The 27603-nt window shown below is 39.2% G+C and overlaps 1 protein-coding gene across 1 annotated transcript; it reads right to left on the bottom strand.

The window, feature by feature from the left end:
- Positions 1-27595, bottom strand: RAB20 (RAB20, member RAS oncogene family). The gene is made up of 2 exons (XM_026848832.1): positions 27383-27595; positions 1-1060 (listed from the first exon to the last, which is right to left on the bottom strand). Exons 1-2 carry the CDS (start codon positions 27552-27554, stop codon positions 540-542), a joined length of 693 nt encoding a protein of 230 aa, XP_026704633.1. The 5' UTR covers positions 27555-27595; the 3' UTR covers positions 1-539.
- Between the last annotated feature and the right edge of the window lie 8 nt (positions 27596-27603).

The following is a 27603-nucleotide window of genomic DNA, read 5'->3' on the forward strand; positions in this document are numbered from 1 at the left end:
TATCCACAGTGATTTTAATAGTTCAGCTTCTGAATCTTACACTGTCATATCTGACATAAAAAGATTGTAATTGATTTATTAGCTACAAATATAAATTATACCTGCTTTTTTTTTTTTCTTAAGAATAAAAAAGTAACATGTTCAATCTTCCAAAGTCAGAATCTCAAGGGAAAAGATGATAATCATATGAAAGCTGTCAAGAGTACACAAACAGATCATTTACATGCAACATGAAATGGTGAGTCATTAAAAATCAGACTCTCAAACTGCTCAAATGATTGTCGCTACCAATTGTACTAACACACCATTTGTCTTCAAAGTCAATGTCTTCCTCCATAATTTTGCTCACATTCCTGTTTTCATAGACAGAGCTTCCCAAAAAACCTTTAATTGATCAAGAGATTTGGGTTGTTTTCACATACACCATTTTAATCTATTTATGCTTTGTCTTTTCCTTTCTGGTGAAGTGCAAGTACTTGCTACTTCTCAGTTTGCTAAAGTAAACAATCTCTCCCCTTTTCTTATGTCACGTTAATGGCTCAGGCACAACAACCAGATTTTGTCCTTTTTGCGGGCTTGTAGTCCGTAATATCTACAGTTTGAGGTGGCCCCTCAGCTTTCTGCCGTACAATTATTGGAACTACCATCTCAAACACAGTTTCAAAGAGATAGTCCACCTTGTATCCTGTTTTTGCACTCGTCTCAAAGCACATTTTCTCAGCTGCTGGAACATCCTTCTCATCTAGCATTTTGTATTTCAGTATCTTTTTATAGAGCGCAATCGCATCCTCTGCACGGACTTGTTTTCGCACCTTCGAGCTACAGCTGGCAACAGACTTCTCAGGTCTATTTTCATCCGGTGGTAAAGCAGAGTCATCGGTGAGGTCAACTTTATTTCCAACAATAGCAAAAATGCAGTCAGCACTTGCACTGTCCGTCAGTGCCAAGAATCTTTCTTCCAGTTCTGTCAGGCTTTGGAGGCTGTTCACATCATACGTGAGGATCACAGCAGCTGCTCCTCTGCAGTACATAGACCCGAGGCCATGAAACTGCTCCCGTCCTGGCAAAGGTTTAAACAAAACAACAAGTTAGCGTGCTGGAAGCTACATTATTAACTGAGTAAAAGTTTAAGGAATTTTAAGCCAATTTCACAATAGCACTGTAGCAGTGAAGGTAAAAATGTGTTATATGTAGCATTTTCAGTTTTTCTTCTGCTTTTCCTTAAGACTGCAACAGTGCCACAGAACAGCTCAGCTCACCGCTTGCTTAATTTCAGAGCAGGGAATATGTAAAAGTCGAGTGAACAAACCAGTATGATACAGCATTCACAGTTGCAGAAAGCAAAAAAAACCCTTTGGGTATGTATTAATCTGCATACTAGTTTATGTCACATTAACAACTACACTGCTTGCATCCACAGATAGCCCATTCCACCTGTTTAACCATTTATAAACAAAAAGTTCTACTGTTTCAAATTCTACTAGAACTTATTACTCCTATAAATTCAGTACACACTTAAGTACACCCAGTTCAGAAATCTGGATCAAAGTCAGTAACCCACTTCTTCCTAGGTTTTGAAGGATTTTGTAAGCAATTTAGTCCTATATGCTACATGCCCACAATTCTCAGGGACATCGGCTTTACAGGAAAAGACTTGTCTTTAATGTTGCCTTATATAGCCTGTATTGATACACATCTGTCCCACAAGTATTAATTATTTTTTTTTTTAGTGTGTTAAACACACACAATACAGAGAAACCCTAACCACATTTTAAGAATAATTTATCTTTTAAGTTGCCCTGACCATCACTCAATAACCAATGGTTAATAACAAAACATTTCTTCCTCCTCATCATTCAGTATCTACCAGCACTTTCAGCTAAGCCTTCATGGTCTCCTTCAAATTCAGTTCCTGGAAGACAAAATTGACCCTCCTTTAACTTATGGAAAGCAAATGGTGTTCTTCAGTAGTTGCACAGGGACTAAGGGAAATGAGGCAGAAGACAGACACTGTTTTTCTTTCCTATCAAGAAAGCAATTTTCCCCAAGTATCTACTACATGTAGAATTTGCTGTAGCACAGTCAATTTACTCCCCAAAACTCAATCGAGAAAAAGATAAAGCACACTAGATTTCAACCAGCTATCAGAGTTAGCCTTAGGTCATTACAGAAGAGAAGTGTGATGAACAAAGGGGCGGGGGGGGAAGTGAAATATACTCTTCCAAACATTTAAGAATCATCATAATTTTTCAACTCTTTTCATACAGTCGCTTTGCACTGAGCCTTCATCTAGAAAATCTGGAAGTGATCTGGTTATATTCATTTTCTGCACAAAGGTACTGACCACCATGAGTTACAGCATCATGAAATCCTTGTAAATGACTGTGGAATAGGAAACACAGAAGAAATCCATGCTGAAAAGCACAGGTCAGTGTATATTGAGAAAACATATCTGCACATGAACATGCACACTAGGAAACTAACTTAGAAACTATCTCCAGTCAGGAATAGAACTTAAAATAGATCTTTGAGTCACTGTAGTAAGTCCTTTGACAAACTTCAGGACTCTACTCCACGGTGGCCAGAAAAGAGACAATGTGTTCATCGTTATCAGTAAAACAAAACTGGAAAATGTCAATCTAGAACATTAAGTCCAAAGCTCACCACACCTTTAACACTAAGTTAAATTCTGGGAGCAAAAGTAAGAGATTTGAAAAGGTGCAGAGGTATAAAAGGAAGCTGGTGAGGATGCTCAGAAACATGCAAAATTTTTGCATCAGGAAAAATTGTGGGATCTCTCAGGCTGGTGAATGATTGAAAAAAGGGCTATAAACAGATGTCTGGAAATTCAGGCCTAATACTGAGAAGGTAACCCAGGAACAACTATTTACTCTTTTTCGTAACACACAAAATGAGGATATCACATCAAAACATCACGTTTAGTTTAAATACTTTCCTGCACAGTGAATAACTGGCAACAAGTGTTACACGACATTGCAGAGGTCAAAAGTTTAATGAATGGAGTTCAGAAAAGCATGAGGTGAAGTTTATGGAGAATTGCTTCCGTGCAATTCTGTATAACCTCCGATCTGTTTTCCCCCAGCAAAAGAAATTCTTTAACCAAAGATCTGATAAGCAGAAAAAAAAGAGAAAAAAAAAAAGAATAGGATGCCCTTGTTTAGGTGTCAGGTAAGATCAAGGGAGACCAGGATATATAGGGGAGGGAAGAGGTCAGTGCTTTTACACTTTTTCCTCCAGTCTCACGTTCAAAGTTGTGTTTTCAGTTGCAGTGCAACTGAGCCTTTAAAAGTCTCCAATTTTTCAGTAGAAGTCAGTGCTGTGACCTACTTTGTTTTCATCCGAACCCTGATTATACTGCGGTCTGGAAGCCACAATGGAACATATATCCTCCCCCGTTCCTCCACTTCAGATGTCTAAACCATAAAATCCAGCCTCCAGAATCATTTGCTAGAACAATACTATTACTTGTTTTATGGAATTTTTATGCTAATCTAATCTTGAATAGCATAATATAAACCATGACACTGTTACACTCCAACTACAAACTGGCTACTTCTACAACTAATATACTGCTGAAAAAGGGAAAGAAACAGTAAGAAGAATTTACCTTTCATAAGGAATTAATTATGTCAGAGGAATTAAGGATAGTCTCTCTCACTCACCCACACAGCACAATCTACACGCAGAAAAAATGCATAATTTATTTTTGTAGAGCACTTCCAGCACTTAAGGGCTGGAACAACCCTGGATGTGGAGGAAAAAAAAAAAAAAAAGAAAAAAAAAAATCCCAACAAAACTACAAGAGTTATTTAAACTAGTATCTTATCTGTCCCCAAGTTGTCAGGCAAAAATAGTATCAGATATTACAGTGAAAAACGTAATGCATGAAAACAGCCACCCCCTTCTTAGAGCAGTTACTTCTTTCTCTGGACCCATCTGGTCCCAATCCAGCCATGTACCTTTTTACACAATTAGCTAAATTAAACAGTAAACTCTGAATCCAAAATTAAACAAATCCACCCTTTCCAAAAATAAAAGGTAACAGGGAATAGTTCCAGAACTATAATTTGCAATCAAAAGAATTGCAAGAACCACCAAATCAACTACAAAGACACAACATCAGGGAAATTTCTTAACACCAAGCGACAAAAACTGATTTCCATTTTTCATTTCATCTTTATATTTTGTTTTATTTACAGCAATTCAATAACCCTGTGGCCATATCACTACCTGCAACAGCATTAGTTTTTCAGAGGCTCTTCCAACAAGTATATGAAACCCTGCTGGAGACAAAATCACCCAGGAGCAGTGCCGCCACCAAGCGTTTTCAAAGTCCTGTGATGGTTGTCATAAAAAAAATCTAAGAATTCTGAGTCAAACGGACCTCAGTACCATAAAGTTACTAAGAAACCCAAAGGAGAAAGAAGGGAAAAGTAAACCTTGCAAGAAGCCAGCCTGATAAAAAAGCAAGACTAGATTTAAAGTGTGCCGAGACTAGAACTTAAGGCCTAGGCTATGGGAAGGCAGCAGCCCACATGAATGCTTTCTCTGGATGGGACCACAGCCTGACTGAGCATCCCTTCCTTTCCCAGCTTTGGGATCCACTGACCACAGCAGCACTAGCCACTGCCCAAATCTCCTTCTTGGAGGTCTCCTTCTGCCTGCCATCCCTGAGGGTAGTATCCAAAGTAGCATGTGAAGTAACTGTTGATGTTTAGGAGAACAAATTATTTCCTCCAGACAGATTTGAATGTTCCTTCCCTACCACCTCTTCAAAGGCTTCCACCACAACTTCTTAAGTATCAGAACTTCCCACACACACACTCCTTCAAGAAATCCTCTACCTGAAGAACAAGTTTTAAATCTCTCAGTGTTGGGCATGTACAAGAATGCAAAACAGACTGTTACTTTAGGTCTTGAGGGAATAAAACACCACAAATACTAAAGAGCTAAAAAAGTCTTCCAGAAAGTACTGAAAAAAGTACTGTCATTAGGCTGATACCAAGTCTGAACATGGTCCTAAATTCTGAGTTCCTAAAGAAAATATGTAGTGTGGAAAAGTACAAAGGTGAGCAATAGAAGCATTCTAATATTGCATTAAAAATGAACAAGAGTGCAAAATTGCCCAGAAAGTTCTCAGTCCGTACACCAGGTATCTTCCAACGATTTTAAAACTGATTAAAAATCAATTTAAGAAGGATTATAATCTGAATGGTAGAGAGAAATTAACACAAACAGAAGGTATCACCTCAGTTTTGCCTTTCAAATTCTCTCTCCTTTATAAGAGAGTCTGAACTTGAGTGTACACGAAGAGAGACAGGAACTGTGCCCTAAGGAAACAGCCAAAACAGGAAAGAAAAGAGAAAGTATGACACCCATGACAGCACAGAAATCAGTATGAGAAAGAAATGAGAGTTGAAGATTCAGCTGCAGTGGATGAAGGTTCAAAGTGTGACCCTGATGCTCCTGAGATACCTCGGCAGGAGCATCCACATGATCACAAGAGTAGACAAAGCAGCTCCTTTTTAAGGAACAGTATTTCATTCTATTCGCAGACAAAGCAGTAAAGCTGTGAGCCTTTCAAGGGCATTAGGGGAAACAATTTTGCTAGGAACTGAGATTCCTGTTTGTGCACGTATATCAAGATATATACTGACTATCAAAGAACAAACAATAAAGGTCCCTGAAGGTTTAGGAAAATTCCCCTGCCCACATGTGAGTCAGACTACAAAGTTTTGACACTGATGAAGTCAGAATTCTTCATTACCTTGTTCAAGATTGGCATTTATTTCTTCTAGATGGCTTTATCACATTTCCCTTGAAGTAAGGAGCTTTATTAAGAACCAGACTATGCTTGTGGTTACTTGGGGATAAAAACAAAGCTCTCCATCCCAAAGGATTAACATGGAGGACAGAAGTAGGAATTAGTGGAAATAAACGAGTCGGGGGCACTGGAGAACTCAATTTTTACATATCCCAAAGCAGTCTGAATAAATGATTTTTCAATCCATTAGAAAAATGCCACCATCTGGTTTTTCTCCAAGACAAAATTCCCCATAGAATAAAAGTCTCTGGGAGGGGGGGGAAAAAAAACCCAGCCCAAACACACACAAAAAAAACCCTCAAACCTCCAATCACCAAAACAATTACAATTGAGCAACTAGAAAATTCATTTAAGCTCCACCTTCACCTAGTATTATACATTCACAATGTTACATTATAGTATACACTTGTGTATATTGAAGTTTCAAAATACAACAGACCCCTAGCTCTACTAAAAATCAAGATGACATTTATTTTGTTTATACTCATTACTTAGATATGAATCAACATTCAGGGCATAAACTGTGCCCTATTTCAGGAGCTTCTATTTAAGTTATTAAAATTAGGTATGGATGTCTTGGCCAAAGCAGAACATAATATAAACATAGGAAAGTACTGATCTTAATACCCAAAGGGCTTCACTTTCATGTTTTAAAGTAGAAAGAACTACACACAGAAGAAGAAAATAACAGCCACATGGGTTAAGGGAACAATGAACAAAGGAAAATTCAATACAGCTCTCCAAAGAAACACCAGCAGTCAGTCAAGAAAGCAGGCTCAATGTAATATATGACTGGGACAAGCTTCTAAATGCAACTTACTCTCAATTGCTGAGTCAAGTAACTTTATCTCATAACAAAAGAAGACTTAAAATGGAAAAGAGACCATCTCTTTCCTTAAATCTATGTATTTTTGACTTAATGGACAAATACTTTTGAGATCTGAAGGAGTCTGAAATTCCCAAGACCGTGCAAACATCCCCACTCTACAAATATTCATCAGTTTGGGCTTGCAAAGTTCCTTCTGCAAAACTGCAGTTCAGTGTGAAGAAGAAAACCATGTGAACAGGAGCAATTATTCACTTTCACTTAGGCAAGGTGAGAAATCACAACCAAACTGATCCCTGTCCTTCAGTGAGCTTTAATTATCATACTAGAAATATCACACCCCCACTAACAAATGTTTCACTTGGACACAAAAATTCATGGCTTGAAAGACTAGAACTTAACCACTTCATAATCATTACCTACGAATTACTTAAATCCCCTCACATCTGTCTTAGAAAATGGAGGTTATTCAAAAAAACTTTTACAATAAATTGAAACAATTAACACAACTTCAGCCTGTAAAGCATTTTCCCTTTCACTCCCATTTAAATCATAAAAATACATAAAAGTACTATCATGTTGCATACATGGCTTCTTCTCACCCACACACACACATTCCGTATCAGATATTATTCACAAGCTGATGTCCAAAGGTATCAAGATCCAAGCCTGACAGCATTTAGGTATTTATACTACTTTTTAAATACAGGTAAAGGAAATATACTGCACAAACTCTTCTCTTCCTCCCCCAGAGGCTGGCATTCAGGAAGGCAAACATACTCAGGACGTTCAAGTGCTACAAATATCTTCACATAACAAAAGATCACAATATCAAACAAAGGCAAGTCCCAGATTCAGATGAATCAATGATGTATTTGAACTGTCTGCCACAGGTGAGAAAGCCTTATGAACCATGAGCTGTGAAGCAGAAGATGCCTTCCAATACATTTAACTCAATAACATTTGAATAAAAGGCAGATCTTCAAGAGTTTAGTGTGCTGTTATAGAGGAAGAATGTAGCATTATTTTCCTGATCTGGAAGTGGCATTACATTATATCACTATAATCTAGCGCCTATTGAATTCATATACAGAAACCTTATAAAATCTACTGGCAGATTATAGACTAGAATTCTGCCAAATATTAAAGTATTTAATTTAATAGATCTGATTTTGTCTGAACAGCCTGATATCCAACTAGTTATCTAACTGGAAGCAGAGAAAGTTTTTGTTGAAAGAGGAAATGCCTTGGCACTATAATCCCAAATTTATGAGCTATAGTACCACAATATGGTTTTTATCCTGAGAGATTAAGCTGTACCCTTCTGTGTAAATAAAAATATTAAAGAAAGATTTTTATTTTTTTTTTTAAGTCTACTAAACTACCATTAGTGATCCAGCAGTGTCTGGGATAAAACATAACCCAAAATATATGTATACTGTGTTATTAGAAAACGAAATTTTGGTAGGACTCAAAAATGAGGAAAAATACACAGTGATTAATAACTGAAAGGCCATTTGAAAGGACTAATTCTTAAACAGAATTTTAAAGAGAGGATAAATCTTATATTTTATATTTGGAGGATAATCACTTATCTCCTGCAAACTTATGTAGGAATATTTATCAGATATTAATTTATTCTACATGGAATAAAAGGAGAAGATACAATAGTATTCATGAAAAACTGAATGATTAGCATTATCAAGCATCAAGGCCTATTACTGGTTTTTTTTCCTCCAGTGTAACATGCAAAGGAAAAAATAAAACTCATCCTTTATTTCCATTCCTTCACATAACAAAACCAACATCCTTTTGGGCATTTAAATTAGCCGTTAACGTTCTGCGAAGAGACAAGGACTACCCCCTGAAAGGCTAGTCTGAACACCAGCAACTATCAATAGCCTTAAGATTAAAAAGCAGCTCACTGTTACTTCCCCTGCTTTAGTTAAGGGCACTAAACATACAAACCATGTATTTCTACCCACTACTATGTTTCACAAAAACAAACAAAACCCCCCCAAACAAACAAAAACACCCCCACCACACACGTGGAAACAGATATGGAAAGCAGGACAAAGGGGGAAAAAAAAGAGTATATTTTTAAGGAGCATAAAGACAAATTCTAGAAGAAAAAAAAAAAAAAGTGTATCCTCTATGAGTTTTTGCTCTTTTTGCTTGTTCTAATACAAAGGTAGCATATTAATTCAATTTTTTGACTTGTAATCACCACCAGTATGGCTGGGAAAGGAATCAATTCAGAATCTTTACAAACAACAAGAATCACTAGAAGGCATCTGAAATAAAGAAAAAGGGAGCGTTTACTTACTGGAAATGGAAATTCCACTACACTTGATACATAAGAATAGTAATATATTTAATGAAAAAAGCTAAATCCAAGGGTTTTTTAGCCTACTACCTCCTCCTTCCCTTCAAATATAATAACTAAACTAAAAATAACTGCTATACCATATAAGGTTTGCAGGACATGTTTCAGCAGGGACCAACAAATATTAAGTAGATAAAAGATTCTGCCCTAAAATTCTAGCCACTTCGCCTACCTCCTGAAATATAAGCCTTCCCTTAAAAGGATTAATAACTTTGCTAATAGTAATGCTTTCTGTGTTTCTTTACAGATTCATGCTTATTCCTAGTTTACAGCCTTTTCAAAAGGAGTCACCTTAAAAACCAGCTAAAATAAATGAGAGCAGCAGCTATTATTAATTTGCTTCTCCTTTTATGTTTTCATCAGTAAGTAGCACTCATAATTCTATTTTGACTGTGTTTCCTTTTTTTCTTTTTTGCTATATTCACCCAGAATGATTATAGCACAACCCATTCAAGACAGCCATGACCAACTGGGAGAACAACCCCCTTCATGCCCCCATCCTTTCTGAAACAGCTTTCCCTCCTCAGACTTGAACTATACCAATAGGTCAAGCAGTTTCAACAGACCCTTTAATCGCCATTAAAACACCAATTCAATTAGCATTCCACAAGTGATAATCTGGCACAATTCACATAAAACAATTCTTCCAAAGAAATCCACTTAAATGGGCCTTTTATTGTGAGAACAAATAGCATGCTGAGAAGTTATGCAAGAATAATGTCAGTGTGGTGTACTGTGCATCACATGTCAAAAGCAGTAAGACATGCTTAATGATCTACAGGGTCATCCAAGCTTTCTCTGAAGAAGATGACTTGTTGCAATATATTTTTCTTCAGCAAAAGGGCACACACAAAAAAACTGTTTAATAAAAGTGTTGAAACAAAAAATAATGGGAATATTTGCTATATGGTTAGTTTTATTTCATATCCTCCAACAAGGTTAGCTTTCTAGACATGTGCTGGTAGAAGCTCCAAAATAAATATCTAGTCACAACATTTTTTCCAATGTGATGAAGTAATGATTCATGAGCCATACAGCCTTAACTCACAGCACACCTTTTAAAGAAACCACAACTGAAACAGGTAAAAATCTGCTGTGGTTTTTTGACAGTTAACAGTGTGATAGTTTATGGACAAATGTGCTTGTAAGTAAAACCTTCACTTTCTAAAGGCAGCTAAACTAAAACCAGATGCCTAGCAGTTTATGCTGGTGTTGATCAATCTGTTGTTACATCCCGCAGAGCATGCCGAGTCACAGAGGTATCCAAAAAAGCAGATTATTCCAGATGAAACCCTCTCACCCACATCTTAACTATAATAAACATCCCTCAGTCATCTTGTCAAATCCTGTATTACTCGATCATGAACTAGTTTAAATATTCCCAGGAACTTTTTTAATCCATCCCTGAAGAGTAGTTTATCAGTTTCCATTCCCTAACTGGCAGCAAAGGTTTCCATTACTGGTTCCCAAAGACAGACCCATCAGACACACTCAGGGAGAAAAAGATTACAAGTTAACATGGGAGAGAAGAAAGAGAACAAAAGAAAAAAAAATTCATAGAGCAAGGCCAGAGATCAAGTGCAATCCTCATTTGAGTCTGATCTCCTGCATAATAAAAATGATACAATTTCACTCGGCCATCACTTTCTGACTGAGGAATTTGTTTAATATAAAACAGCCAAAGAAAGAAAGAGAAGTTAATAACCCACAAATTATTTTGCTGTATTTCAGCTTTCAGATTCTGAATTTTGATATACTTTTACCTTCACGAAGTACTCTCTTCAAAAAACAAACAAAAAAACAGTCCCCAAACAACAGAAAAACTCCACACTCCTCCCTAAAAAGTATTCCTGTATGACTCAACCTCCTTGTTAGATCAGAGAAATCAACATTTTTTCATATTCAGGCTCTTTGCCTCTGGCAGATTCCTCTAAATCATTAACCATACCTGTAACTCTTTTCTCCAATCTTTCCATATTGTTCTAAAACCAAGACTGAACATCCCTCCCTACACTTGGTACACTTCTCAGAATAGCTCATAGGCTCTGGGACACCATGAGGTACCAAGAGCTCAGTCTGTCATCTGCTACCAACTCAACAGACCTTGCAAAGTATATATTGCTGCTCAGACGAATCTAGTTTTACCTGTTACCAGCACTCCATACCATTAGTCTCTCTTCTCTTTATTTGCAGCCTTACCCATTTGTTTAGTCAGCATATCTGTAGCTGCAATCATCTTTTTATAAAGAGACTTCTACACTGAGTGTCTTTGGACTAAAGGCATAGTCATGGTATCTATAACCAGTGGTATCTTCACCAGATAAAGGAGCTGCACAACTCCTGTATAAAGGAGAAGATACAGAGAAGATCCCTATTATTCACAAGATTTATCCCATTAACTCGTTTCAGCTTTTCTGGCACAAAAGGTTAGCTGGAATCTATTATGTTGTATAAATACAAAGCTATTTTTCTTGCTAGTAAGAATAAATCAGAACTTACCATTCTAATAATGAAATCAAGTGTGAGCTCCTAAACTCACAAGAACTTTAATTTTAAAATCAAATTTCCCATAGAAACACCAGTTTTATTCCACCAATGTGCTTTCTATATAAAGTTTTAAATTTAATCCTATTATGCCTAGTAACACAAAGCATTACATAGAAAAAAAAAAGTTCCTAATCACACTACCTAGCATGTTTTTTTGCAAACAAAAACTTTGGCTAGACCTGGGGGGAAAAAAAAAAAAAGCAAACAAAACCCTATTCATACCTACAGATCCCATTGACACCTCTACAATCCTGAATAACTTTTTCATTTAGCTAGATAAGACTTTGCAAACCACCCATTTTTTTCTTTTTTTTTTAGTTCTCTTGATGTACTGTGTTTATTTTTAAGATAAGGAAATAACCCCAGAAGCTTCAAGCATTTAACATATTTTCAGCTGACTGGAAGGGTAGTGCCTTGTTAAAGATGAACAGAATTGACCTTTGCGACGCCAGTCCAGCAAGAGTATCTTGAGCGCATCTGTAACACAAACTGAAAAAAAATACACTGGTATTTATCTATTTCTTTCTGAAACCTCACAGTTGTGTAGGAAGATGTTTTATCTAAACTGAACTGAAGTCTGGCAAAAGAAATGAGGGCAAGCCAGATGTAGGGGACATTATCATCCTGTCTATGAGCAAATGCTCCATCAAAACTCCAGCTGAAATCTAGCATCAACACCATCTCTACTGAAAAGAAAACATGGCAGGGTGCTTGAGAGTTAAATTTATGAAGTTCCTGTATGCCTGTTCTGAGAGCAGGCATACAAGGGTAAATTTAGAAATTTAAATCTGAGTAAGAAAATGTAAGCATCAATGTAAAATTCTTCTGAAGCTTTGTATTTAAAGGACAATTTTAAACTGCTACTTAAAAAGAAGTGGTTATTTGGCAGATGACCTTCTTAAGGAAAGATACGATTGTAAGCAAACCATGAGGAGAAAAAAAAAATAAATAAATAACAAACCCACCCTTCGGACTTGGAAGAGTTCTGCAGGAAGGAACAGCACTAAACACTTAACTGTGGCAGCAGATCCTGACAGTCTAATACTGCTCAGCAGCAGGTAACAAAGAGGCCAGTTACAGGACAGAGCAGTAAAACAAGGTCGCCTGCTGAGGCACTTGCTTCTGGATTGTGCAGGAAGCCTTTCGGTTATAACGCCCACTGAAATGCCAATCCATCTCCTCGAAGAGAGATCTCAAAGAATTAAGTGCCTCCTACAGAAAAGCAATTCATTTTCCACAGGATGAGTTATAAAAGCAGCTGGTTTTTCTTTCCAGTGCCTGAAAACTGATACTTTTTCCTTAAATTTAGACTGTTCCACAAGGGAACAGGGACTGCAGAAGAGCCCACTCCTCTACGCAATTGCTAAGCGAAGACTGTTACCAGGTCCTTATCTTCAGAGTCACTCAGAAAGGAGCCCACATTCCCTGCCCAAGTTTGCTCTTCAAACTGAGCAGCAGCTCCTTGACTCAGGCAGGAATGCATGGCTGGGTGTATTTTAGCACAGTTCAACAACAAGCAGCGCAGGGGCCGGGAGGTCACTCTACACATACTGGATGTTTTATATTGCTCAATAAGGAACTGGCAAGTTTAACTTGGATTCCAATTCACCCAGGCAAACATTGATACAGGTGTGTGATTTTAAAAACTAAATCCAGAGATGGATAGGGTTAATTGAGATTGCTCTCCTAAATGTATCTCAATAAGTACTCTGAAATGCTACCACTCCTCAGGCATTCCTGCCAGGTCTCAGCAAACTTAACATGTCAGCATCTGCCCCCTCCCTCACAGAAAAGAAATGCTTCCTGTTTTTCTTAATTTTAATTCCTGTTTTGTTTACTTAAGTTTTTCAACTTCTGCATCAGATATATTGCTTTTGCCTTAGATATCTCTTTACAACTTTTTTTTTTTAAAAAAAAAGACAAATCAAAATTCCCCATAAGATTTTTTGCAGAAGAGTAACTACATACATACTAAGTCCATCAATACAATATACCATACCATTTTTTGAGTGAGGAAATACCATTAATTTAATAAACATCTTAATTAAGGACAGTGACATTTTAGAGAAGAAAAACAGTTCACTAATTGCAGTTCCTCTTTGGATTAAGTTTTGTATCCAAACATATATAAAATTAAATGGTCTAATCTATCAGAAACATTCTTTTTCCATATTACCACTTTAACCCCAAACACACCATATGTATTTCTGCCTCCTGGCTGTGAAGTCTTCAGATCCCTTCTTCCCAAGTATATGAAACCAAATCACTTACGTGCAGCTATAAACTATTTTGTGCATACCCACCTAAAGAGAGTCATACAACAACACACTAAGTTAGCTTTCTCTTTCACAGACCCACAAGAGAGCTTCGCTTACAAGAATGTTAGCTATAGCAGGACTGATTTTCCATCAGCCCCACTTCAATGACACTTCTTTCCATCCTGTCATCAGTATTTAGGAAACATTACCAGAGCCCACCGCTGCCCCTTGCACAGTGTTCCTCTTCAAGGCCATCCCAGGACACTGGCCAGGGGGTTTTAAAACACTGCAAAAAGTTCAGTGTTCAGACATTTTCAGGCATCTCCAGGATGCTTTCACCATAGCACTTGGGCACCAGAAGCAACAGCTTTTTAGCCTTCAGTAATCAGCCTGGAAGACTTTGAGGACAAACCTGGTCATGTATCTGGGAATGCACCTTCCCACCCTTCCCCATAGCCAGAGACCATCCTCTTCTCCCACAGCAGCACGTGGCTTTGTTCAGTACAGGCACTGGGGCCCTACAATATAGAGAGATGGTCCAAAGAATATTAGCCATGATTTCTTTTGTAGATAAAATTATTTACTAACCCCTTATGTAGACAGTACCTCAAGCACTATTTCCATAAATCTTTTATTCTACTAGTACCTTTCTAGGTTGATTAGGAGTAGATGACAGGAAGAAGAGGACTAGAAATACTTTCCTAGCTCCTACAAATCAGGAGTTAGTGAAAGAAAGCAGTTGAATACTGGTAGTCATCACTGTTCACCACTGGAAAGAAAAGTGTCTACAGATCACAACATTCAGGTTCTGAAAAACAGAGACTAGGTTTCACAAAAAAGAATTTAAGAGCTGGCAGGCTGTCTTGTCAGAAGTGATCTTCTGTGTCACATGTTTCAAAAATGAGAAATTATTATTGCACGCTTAATAAATAAAGAATTGTCTGAAAAACCTTAGGAAGCTATGGTTATCAGATCAATAGCAGGCACCCCAGATGGTCTGCGCCAGCAGATAAGTATCTCTTATTTAAGGTCAAACTATCTCTGGTGACGTGAAACTCAGCTGTAGCAGATAAATATATGCTATCTCCTGTTTTGTAATACTGAGTGATTCTTAAACCAGTCCACTAGAAATTTGAAAAATATTTAAACCTTGCTAAATAGGGGTAGAAGGCCATGGGTTCTTGCAAACTAGAAAAAAAAAAAAAAAGTGTATTTTTCATTCAAGAGAAACTCACATTAGTAACATGGGATACAAACGTAGGCCTACTCAATAGACAGATACTTCTTTTATTTGTTTCAATGTCAGTTCATTTATAGGCAGGTTCTCAAATAAGAACACATGCAACTCATTCACACATAATTTACCCTTGAGAAAATTACAGCTGCTTCTACTCCTTACCAACCACCACTAGTTTCTATCCAGCTGAAGCCATCTTCACTGAGTGCTTCTGGATAGTTGTGATTTGTCAAAAGCAGAAGGAAGTTCTGGTGATCCAGTGGGCTGTCTTCAGCAAATACCCAAAAGGGGAGAACCGTGCTAGACATACAGCTGCTGCTGGGCTTTTACAGGAATGTACTTAAACTTGTTGACCTCATTCAGATAATTTTATCACAGGATAGGCTGGCTTGTGCTTTCGGAACTTGGTCTGGCTAAGATGAATGAACACACGACTTTTATGTTTCAAGCACCAATTCTCCCTTTTAATTCCATCTTCTCTGTCTACACTCTTAAAAGCATCTTCAGTATTCACTGTTTAGAGGCATTAATTTCAGGATTAAAGAAATTAAAACCACGAAACAGGCATGGTGAAAAATCAATCTCATCAATGTTCACCAACCCAGCACAAAGAGAATACCACTAAAAAGCATGAACAACTATCTCAGTTCTGAATTTTCTATACAGAATAAGCTACAAAGAGCAATGTTACCACTCTCCAGTGCCTACCCATTTGTCCTGGTTCAGCCAGGACAGAGTAAAGTTTTCCTCAGCAGAGAGAGAGGGGGAAGGGATCTCTGGCCGGGTTATTCATACCATGCTGATGTCAGGTCCGGGGGCAGAACCTTTTCCTTGCTCCTTGGTGGGGTTCGGGAGGGAATTTTGCTTTCCGTAGACCAGCTAGCGGTATTTCTCTGTATATCGTTTGTCTTGTTCACTGTTATTGCTGTTTATTGTTGTTACCATTGATACTGTTATTGTTCAGATTGTTCTATCACTCTGTTGTATTAAATTTCTTGTTATTTTAGCTGGGGTCTGTGTTTAACTTCCAGCCCGACCTGTGCGGGTGGGGGAGGGGCAATGGCCACATGGTCTCTTATCCCGGCAAGGATTAAAAACTTGCACACCATTCAACCCACATGCCATAAGGGGAAGGTACTTACCAAAAGGAACTGCCTACAGATTTGCATGCATTACATCCTTTTCTTTCATAATTAAGGCAATGAGGCAGCATCTTTACATCACAAAATGCTCTGCCACTCAAAAATAGGATAGACACCAACTATCCACTTCCACCGGGCTTCCAAGGCTTGAAGTAAAAAAGGAAGTTGAGCAGGACAATGTGGAAAGGGCATACAATGCTGAAATAGGAAAAGAAATAAAGAAACCAATACAAATGCGATACATTTAGCTATTTGCTGTGAGAGGGAAAGCTCATGTCCTAAGGACAGTCTTACAGGAATGTTTGTTCCTCCTCATAAAAATAAGAAGTAATAGTACTGGCAGGGGTTGGAGGACCTGAGTGGCTTAAGACATTTTCAGTTTCACAAAATTAGAAATTTACTTTTTAATAAGCCACAGCATGTATCAGGACAGGAGGAAATTGCTCTTAGTATGCCAGTGGGGTTTTTTAAAAACACCTAAGTTTCACTGACAGCAACCTACAAGATTTGAATATCCCTTTTATGAAGCTTGGAAGATAACAACTCAACTACACAGGGCTTTGTTGTTATTGTGTTTTTTAACTACAAAATGCTACAGATTCTGGTCATTTCTCCCTTTTCCAAATGAATCAAAATCTTTGGGGTTTTTGAGAGCAAATGACAACCAGAGAATGGAAACAAATAAATAATAAATAAACACCCTTTAAAATATAACTGAGAGCCTTATTTCTAACTTCAACAATTAAGGGAGTAGCAACGGATTTGTACGTCCAGATCACAGACCCCATTATGAAGAAAAGAAACTGAACCTCTGAGGACTTTCACAACATAAGACATTAAACTGCATGAAGATTCAGTCCCACTGCTGAAGTAACCTGCACAACCAGAAAGAGAAGTCAGTCAGCCCAAACCCCTTGGGGAAAGGGAAGAAGAGAGCAGCAGCTCAACTGAAGGTCATTGCAACCAGGGCACTTCACCACACATGTATGTTTTTATACTGATGTCATTAAGTGGGTTGGGAACACGAGCTTAAGCAGGAATCAGAGTTGGTTGACTCCATGTAGAGAAATTATTACCCAGCCAATGACCAGCATTTAGACATTTGGTTTAAAGTCTATTTCAATCTACCTAACGTTTGCTTCACATTCTTCATGAGCTGTACTACACATTAATTTCTCCTGCCCTACCTCTCAAACTTTCTTTGGAGTTTCTAGTTAATGTGTTCTTACAGGAAGAACATTTTCTTGAAGGTCTAAGCCATCCTTCGTTTCACAGGTAATGATATAATTAAGACAAAAATAAAATCTTAAATATTTAAATATCTATGGTTGAGTATGTTACATGACTAAAAATTCCTAAGTAGTCATCAGTTGTAGAATGCAAAACAAAAAGGTCCTGCTACTTCAGCTGTACTAAAGACCATTATTTTTAAACCAAGTATATAAGAGCAGTTGGACAGCAGGACAACATCTTTTCTCTGTATTTTGTAGGAATTTCCTGAAGTACAAAAACAGTGGTTAGGAACATTAAATCATGTAACAGATTAAAGAAGAAATGTCAGTGGATCAACAGGAGAGGCTGAGGAAACAGGGTAAAGTATCTACATCAGATGCTTAATCATTATTGAACAAAATTATGCCAATCTTCAATTCATTAACTGTAGACCAGAAAAACAGAAAGGAAGTATTCTTTGTAGCTGAGAATATGATGAGTTGTTTTCATGACAGGAAAAAAAAAAACAAACAAAAAAAAACCACACACACACAAACAACCACCACCCAAAAAAAAAGAATTTATGAACAGACGGAACAGAAAGGACCTGAAAGCACAAAAGCTTTAACTTATAAAATGACGTTAGTCTGTTTGACTACTGAAAATTTTAAGCGTCTCTCCTCCTGAACATGAAGTTTCCACCATGCTACAAACTAGATTGAAATGTATTTTTTCACCGGTGGTATTGGTGAAAAAGCAATAGCTCAAATACACATTCTCCTTTTTGTTTTATCTATAAAACACCAATAAATTCAAGCTCACACAGGTCTTTAGATTGCCAGCAGACTTCTTCCATGAATGGGTCCTTAGCAGCCCATGTTAAGCCTACTTCAATTCTAGTCTGATTCCTAATAGATAGACAGGTATATAAGATGACTCACAAACAGATCTGATGGTCTATCTCCCATTAAAAACAATATTAAGAAGTCCTCTTCTAGATTTGGTTTTTTCAATGCTCAGGTAGGTTAGTAGGATTAGGAAATCTTGTATGCTTAGTGAGTTGGTTGTCCTAAAGGATGTTATCCTGGATCTCCCTGTGGTGAAGGATGGCAAACTACTTGTGTTGGTAATTCATTCAAATTAAGAGCAAAAAACCCTCATTTCCTTTGACCACCTCTGCTCTCAGCAGTACCACTTACACAAGCTAAGTTTAATCACCAAGTTCAAATCTCATTTCCTAGGCATATCTACAGGTGCTGCATATGAAGTTAATATGACAGGCACAGGAAAAGGAATTTATTACAAGTTTGATGCCTTCTGATCAAATCCCAGGATGTTCTACCCAGTGTTCACCTGGAAGAAAGCAAATCATTCAGACTTGTGAGAGAAAATTATTCCTTCTGTTCTATCATTTTTATCGACTCCAAACGTACCCACCACAGACTCAACATCTTTCTCGACAGAGACCCAAACAAAAGTTACTTGTCTGGATATTTTGCAATAGTAGTATAATGTGACTCAGATGAGGAATTACTAAGTGTACCTTCAGTTCAGGCAGTGAAACGACACCATAGGAAAAATAGCTTGGAAGCTCACGTGGCTAGTGGCTTCAACATGAGATAGTAATTGTAGTGAAGCAAACAACTGATCTGTGATACGCGATTACACTGTGAAGTAAAGAGACTTAAACTAGCCTAAGTATCAGGAGCAGCTCAGCCAAGGCACTCTGTACCTGGCTATGAGTCTCCCTGCCTTTGACATTTTGCACACCATAGTGTATACAGAGGTGTGAGATGAAACAAGAGAAGTACTTGCCATACACGAGCGCTCAAAGTAACTGTAAAACCATTCAGCTAACAGCTAGTTACCTGCTCTGTACTTGTATTTTAAGCACTCACTGTCACCTTTCTTCTGAAGGAGAGTAACAGTTCCTTGCACAGTCAATAGAAAAAGACATCACAACCTAAGCTCAGGCAACTAAACATTCAATACTAATTTTAAGTAGCTATTTGTTTTTCATTACAGAAAGTGCCTGGTACCCCAGAAATAACCAGATTGAGTCAACATGAGTTACTTTGTACACATACATTCATCTCTGTTACAACTAATGAAGCTTTTTGCTGTTCTGAGCAACACTATTTACTCAGAAAGAGAACTGCTGCAGAAAAAAAATATCCCATCCCAAGACCTGTGTTTTTCCCCTCATGCTCAAACTGTTATGTGGCCATTTCTTAGACACCTCAGACATACATTTCAAAAAATATTAAAGTCAAGCTGAAGAGTGCAACAAGGCATTAATAACTTACTTTCTTGCACAGAACACCTATTTACACCTTTGTACATACCCTACTAGGAGACCAGTTTTACTGAAGCAAATAATGCAGGTTTTGGACACCCTTCTGAAATTTCTACAATTTCTTCCACCTGCTCCCGATTGACCAGGAATATGAATTTCCATATGTCTTCAATTTTTGTCAGCAGCTTTGCCGCTGCATTTACACCGACTAACCATTTCTCTTGTTCATGCGTCTCTCATTTTCAGTATTGTCACAAAGCAGACAGTCATGACTTAAACTAACCTTTCAGCTGTCAAGTCAGTTTTGACAGATATGTGGGAAATACACCTCTTCCTTCAGTATACAGGGAACAAAGGATGCAATGCCAAAAGCACAAATTCTTGAATAAGGAGATTCTCAATATCACTCCAAACTGGGATCTGGGGCTTTAAAACATGGGTTTAAGACAGACATATTCAATCAATTCAATGACTCATACAAATTCATTGGTATCAGCCAAAGCTGTGAAGCATAATTTTCACAGAAAAAACATGAACACAGGGCATGTACCAAAGACTAAACAAACATATACTCTCGTTTTCCCTTCCACTGTCCACTCATGCACCTGAAAACAGTCAATATTGCCCCCCTTTTATAATATGACTCTAAAACTCAGACCTCACTTCAGGCTAAAATTAGAAAGCAAAGACAACCTCTTTTGTTATAGAAGCTGAGGTGCTACTGAGGACTCCAAACTTGCTAATGTTCATCAAGTGGCAATGTCATGCCATGACACTGGACAGCTTTGGCCAGGCACAGACCTCAGGTCACTGATACTATTCAGAGAGAGTCTCACTGAACTGTCAAGTAGTTCTCCACTTAGGCTAGAACAGTGCAGTCACTTTGAATGCTATTATTAAATACCACATGCAAAGTGGGGACTTAACAGGGAGACTAGGATACAGAAGTTACCACAGAGGTTCATACATGACATTTATCCTGGCCTGCATTGAATACTCGCAACAAAGTGACTTACCCTCCCCATTAGCTTGTCTCCCCAAGAGTTTGTACTGAAATTACACATTACATTAGAAACAAAATTCCTCCTTCAAAGTGAGTTAGCCTTAGCTGAATAAACAAAGTGTGTTGCTTTTGTCTCCTACTTCTTTTTGATGTGTATTTTCCACAATTCCCTCTGACAAGGTATTTCCCTATTTTTACAAAACATATTTGCATACAAAAGCACTTTCTTTCAGCAGCAGTGAATTTGTTACCTTTTACTTTACTTGTGTATCGCTGTATTTTTAAGTTGTGGAACACAGAAAATAGAATTTCCTCCAGACAATTCATTATTCCTTCATATTTCTAACCACTTCCCAAGATATTCTGCTCTTTTCAGGAAACATTCATCACAGAAAAACAGTAATTTGGTGCACTGTTTCTCAACAAAACCACACTTCCAGGAATGGTCTAAAGCTAAACCTTTCTTCCTGCCTCTGAACCTGCTTCAGGGGCTTTAGATACAGAGCTCACCAACAGTGAACTCTCTTCAGGGATTTTCCCCACGTACACAAGAGATTTTTCTCAGCAGCTAGCCATACTGTCCCTTTGAACCTCCACTCTTATAATTTCCTTTTCAAGATGTAGGTACTATAACCATACAAAGTAATTCCAGGGAAACCACACTATTTGTGTATGAGGTGCTGGTCCTTAGTTGTCATAGTTTTACATGCAACAGTTATGAACAATTAATATGCAGAGGCCAAAGTGATATTGTACAGGATCATTTTTCCAAAGGCAAAAAGCAAAAAAATCAAAGCCTCTTGGTGGCAAGTGGCCCCTGAGCCATGACTCACTGGCAACAAATTTAAGGTATTTTATTCTCCAGCATTTTCTTCTCGTACCTTGTTGTTCCCTTGAGAACAGGTACACACTCTGCAGCCTTCCTCACTAAATGACCCCTGACGCCCAACACCTTTTGAGGTGACACCCCCTAAACCCTTCCAATAAGCAACTTCCTCAATTAAAGATACCTCATCACACATGCAGCAACACCCAACCCCAACTGCTGCTCTGTCACCATTTCATCAGGTTCAGAAAGGCTTTCCCACATGCCTCATCATGCTCTTTAGCTTTGACTAACCTACCTAACCATCTTACCCAAAGCTTCTTTTCTCCTGTTGTAATCCTCTACTTCCAAAACTTGAAACCAGCAGAATATCAGAGTAGCCACTATCAGTCTTTGCTTGTGAGGAAAATACACCACTTAATCCTACTCTTTCTTTGTTCTGTTTAAGTATGATGGAGGACCATGCTTCCTCCCCACCTACAGCAGATTTGTATGTTGTTCGTCACACAGGGGAATGTTTGGCTCCGTGACAGCAGGGAGACAGCCTACCTGAGCTGATCTCATACTCCAAGGACCAAATCACACCTCATCCCAGGTTTCCCCAGAGAACTTTGCTGCATCACCCTCTTTCCAGGAAAAGAACATGTGCAGAAGAAAGTGTACATCAACGCAGATAAACTCTTTTAAAAAAAACCTCAAAGCCTAACTGAGGAAGGAACCTAATACTTCTTACCAGCTTAACACTCACACCCAGCCCTAGAAGGCACAACACTGCTGCCAATGAAACACTGGCTATCAGGAACCAGAAACTGGGAAGAACTGACACATGCTCACCAGCACGATCCATCAGACATCAGCAAACCAGTCACAAGACATGTAAGCATTGGTTGGTCACATAGATAGGCTGCAGTTGACCCAAGCCACAGAAAAGCCTTTTCCAGGCTATGTTTATCTCCTTTGACCTTGCTAGCTCCAACAAGTGAAAAGTCACCAAAAAAATCTGCAGGTGCAAAAATAAAGGGGTGGAAGATGTAAAAATATTAACTGATAGCTGAATATTCACAGAAGAAAAGAGTCAAATCAGTTCTTATATGCAGACAGCTAGCTCAAGGTGAGAGGAAGGAAAAGAAGGGAAATTTGCTTTCCCAGTTAAGCTTTATGTTTTCCAATTATTGCATGACTATTCCTTGTAAGTTCGCTTCATGATTCCGTAATTGTATTTTAAGAAAGGGGCTGGGTTTTGAACTTTATGAAATACTTGTCATTAACTTTCCAGTTGGCTGCTCTAACACTAAGCCAGCAATACAGCAGACATGACCACTAATAATTAAGAAATCTTGCTGCTCTGGGCATCAGTTGAACAAATGTCATCTTAAACTGAAATCTGACATACAAAAAAGTTTTTCCTTTTGAAATATCAAGGCATCAGAAAATATGCCTGAACACCCAAAAGACTCCCACAACATTGTTAGCTACAGCCACCACACATTAGTATTCCAGTTTTAAAGGTGAAGCAGAACCAAGACCCTCAGAACTTCAGGATGTGTTTGCGCTGCCCAAGATAAAAAGCTAGCTTAGAGCTGCATGCCTTCAACACCCAGCAGGAAGTTTTGGTTTACCCCACAGCTGCTGTCAGCACTGCCTAGAATACACACACACACACACACACACACACACACACACACACATATATATAAAAATATAACTTGACCTTCTGAGTCTTCAACCCCCAATCCTTTCATGTGAGAAAGTTCTTCTGGCTGATGCTGTTGCTTACCTTCTTTGGTTCAGAAAAAAATACTACTTCAAACATAATACTATGAAGGTCTCAAAGCATATACACTCAAATCCTTTAGAGACTAGGCCTCTATCCAGCAGACTAGAAATTTAAAACATGCTAGAAGTTTACAGTTTCTCCTTTTTTTTGTATCGTTTATGCACTTTTTAAAATTCCTTCAAATTAACTGACCGAAACAGAAAACAAGCAAATATAATTTGTAGCGTCAGAATATAAAGAGTAAATAAATCATTCTCTGCACCAAGAATACAACAGCAGCCGTGCTGGGTCAGACACAAGACCATCTATCCAAGCCTCTGACAATGGAGAAACAGTCAAAAGCAGATGGCTAGGAAAAAAAAAAGATCATTAAAATATGGCAAGCATATGATACTTCTCCCAAGTATTCCTCCATCTGTGGCTTATTTGTTTCCTTGAGTCAAATGCAATTTCCAAATAACTTCTCTGATAATCATCAGATTGAAAAACTGGAAATGTTGAATTATTTGCTGTGAGCATTACCGAAAAAACAATCAAGTCTGACAACTTCCGCACACCCATTTTACAAGACTTGTGGATAAGAATATGAAAGATTTAGACTAGATTAAGCAGCTGATTTTTCCAAGATAAAGAGTGGTGTGAATGTACAACCAAGAGAAGAGTCCTTCCTAGAATAAATGACATGTACTTCAGACCTAACTTGACAGAACAGGTCGTATATGCACTTCTGTGATTTACTGAGTGATAACAACACAGAAAAACACATTTTAAGTGCTTTGGCAAGCAAATGTAATTCTTCCTGGAAAATGTGACATTTTTCTGAATAACAGAGTGATAAGTAATGCAAGATCAACAGAGTGATGAGTAAAAATGACATATATTTTAAATAATTCAGAAGACTGGCAATTAAACTGGTGTACTACTAATATCCATGCATATCTAACCATGGAAATAACAGTCCCCAAAATAATGCTGATAAGCAGTAACAAAAATAAACATACATTCACATACTAAATGTAACATGAACGAAGAAAATTTAAAAAAAAAAAAAAAGCATTTCAGTTAACCTTGTACAATTGTGTATTTTACTAGAGTACTAAACTAGTGCTGTAACCACAGTCAAACATCACCTCATTTTCCTAGGCCAGATCTCCCATATTTCTACACTGTACATTGTGTAAAGTACTATTGGGATATTAAGACAGACATCTTGAGTTGGCACTCAGTATTTAGGCAGGTAAAATGGGTGCAAACATTGAACTGTACTTTTGTCATACTGTTGTGCTTAGGAATTTTTAATCTCCTGGATGATCTTTTCTGTCTGGATTCCCCTACATATATTTGATGACCCTGTAACTGCTTCACAAGAATTGAGTAGTAAGCAATGTCACGTTAATAAACAGAAAAAGAGCTAAATTTTAAACTCCTCCTTACTACAAAAATTCCAAGATTACTTCGTACTCACCTGGTAGAGATAAGATAGTGACACCATAGAGAGATAAGAGCCACAGACCCAGGACTGCAGACGTGTTGTGGCCAGTAAAAGCATAAAGTCCACACAAAAAAGAAAAATAACTTAAGAAAAAAAAAAGTAACACAGGCTTTTGATTCCCTTATTGACTTAACATGAGAGTTGCAGTGTCCACAAGGTCCCTTCCTTCTTTACCAGGACAGAAGAAAGCATATATGTCCCCTGGGAGCCACTACTTCTTAGATTAATGAGAGCTGTTAATAAACCAGAGCTCACAGGCCCCAACGCAGCCTAGCCCAGTCTTGGCAGCTTCATTCATTCTGCAGGAGTGCAAGACAACAGGGAGACGGTGCAAGAATCCATAACTGCCTCTGAAATGCAAAAGTGGGGACACTGGGCTCGACGTTTATTCCAACAACAGAGAAGAATAAGGAAGATGTGTTATGACACCCTCAACACAATACAACACCACTTTTCAACTGCCGCTCTGCGAACAGAGCTTCAGCAATCCTGCTACAGAAGTCCCGCCGAGGCTGGGGAAGCAGCTGGAGCTTCTACTACAAGTGCCACACAGGCATTGGCCCTGCTCCAGGGTTCAGAGGGAACTCCAGCCCCTGGGAAGGTAATGAGCTCTGACCTGGTATCACCTGCCTGGGTACTTCACCTGGCATAGGGAGAACCACCTCTGTGGCTTTCCAGATTCCACATAAAGCTGGAACACAAATTCACAACTAACAGTGAATGAAATACTGCGCTAAGTGTAAGTGACTGAAAATAGGGCTTTAAAACCATATGACAAAGCCTGGGAGGGACTTATTTTATATGATGATTTAAAAAAAAAAAAAAAAAAAAAAAAAAAAAAAAAAAAAAAAAAGCAGAAGAGAGTAAGGGAAATTACCAAAGAGCAATCTCACCAAGATAATTCTGTTGAAATAAAGCCCACTGCTAGTCACCCATGTGGGTCTGGCTTACAAGAAAAAAGTAGCAGTTGCCCGCAAGAGACTCCCCACAATAAAACATGTCATCCAAAACTGAAGTAAGATTTTTCAACAGCTATTGCAAAGGACATAAAAAGAATATTTAAAACAGACATACTGCTAGTGAGCTTTCATGATAGTAATAGATTAAGAAATGCAAGAAGCAAAAGCTCTTAAACATCTCCTCCCCCCCTCCAAAAAGTGTTTCTGCATAACTTCTCGACAGTTTCATTCCCCCCTTCCTCCTTCTCAGTTCTTCATGCAGGAAAAGCCATTTTGGACTAGATTGTGACATGAAGTGACACAGCAAATGAACTTCCCTCTCAAACGTCACCGGGAGGAAACTGGAATATTGCACGATGTCGCAGCTCCCCAAGTTTCACAAGAATATATCATCTGTATCCTTCATATTGCCACTAACGAATTTTAACAAAATTCGGCTAAACGTGAAAACAAGAAAAATACTGAACGAGCCATTTCTCTCACGAGCAACTTAACAGGCAAGAACATTCATAGATCTCCTTTTTCAGGGCAGTCTGGCTCTCCACATGACAGAACAAAGCTTCCTGACCTAACAACCAACAGCAAGATATTCATATGACCAAGACCACAAACCACGTCTCCAGTCCATGCCCTCCCAACTCCTCTGCCCCAGGACGTCAAACCGCAACCCGCGCTCTCTCCTGCATCCCGGAGATGCTGCCTGCCGCAACGCAGCGGGCCACACAACCCCGTGCTGCTATCCCAGACAGAAACTGCCTGCAGGCCGTGTTCTCTGAGCATTAAATCCTTACGTGGAGGTTCTTACTGCTGCGGCGAAGGAGCAAGTCACGTCTGGAGGGCGGGTGAGCTGCGTGCGTTTGAAAGTCTGAGTCTGACACCAGCTGATACGAGTTGGACATGTAAAAGCACGTAGCGAGAAGTGACGAACCTAAGTTGTAACCTCACTAACTCCTGCCTGGGTTTGCAGTCAGTAGCCATCTACTCAGGCAAAGGAAAGCAAACGGGCATCTTCTCTGTGCATTCACGTTTTGCAAAGTGGGTCTAAAACCGCAAGAGATCAGCAGCGATAAGGCCCCTTCTGGCCCGTCAAAACCATGTTCCTTTTTAGACTTTGTCCTGCCGCCAAACCATTTGTTTTAGGCGACTGACTTTACAGTAGCACCGAAACAAGGCGCTAAGCACCGGGCACCCAGGGAAGATTTCCCGGTCCCGACGCCCGCCCCGGCGCCGGGGCAGAGCGGGGCTCACCTCTCCTCGGGAAGGCGAAGCTGCCCCCAGCCAGGTCACCCGCCCGCAGCCTCTCCCACCAGCAGCCTTTACGTTAGGGCCGAGCCAAAATTCGTAGAAAGCAAAACTTAGGCACAGCGACCGAACCGCGGAGCGGGTCGGCGGGCAGTCCCCGCCCGAGGTGGCGGAGCGGCAAGCGCCGCGCTCACCAGAGCCGGCGGAGAGGGGCAGCCCGACGGCAAACACCCCGTAAGTTTCTGGGAGGCCCTTTATCCGCCGGGAGCCCGCGGGGGCCGGACGCCACCCCCCCGCTCCTCCGGGCCGCCCTGCGCCGCGCCGGGGGTCTCACCCGCCGTGTCCCAGATGGAGATGTTGTAGGGCCCCCACTGCTTGAGGTAGAAGGCACCGCCGACGGTGCTGACCGTCTCCTGGAAGCGCCTCTCCATGTAGCGGTGCAGCAGGGAGGTCTTGCCCACGTTCATGTCCCCCAGCAGCACGACCTTCCCGTCCGGCTTCTTCATCGCGGCTCGGCCCGGCCCGTCCTGCCGCCGGCCGGCTCCCTCCCTCCCT

Source organism: Athene cunicularia, assembly GCF_003259725.1.
Source record: "Athene cunicularia isolate RWA chromosome 1 unlocalized genomic scaffold, athCun1 chr1_part1, whole genome shotgun sequence".
Lineage (NCBI taxonomy): Eukaryota > Metazoa > Chordata > Aves > Strigiformes > Strigidae > Athene > Athene cunicularia.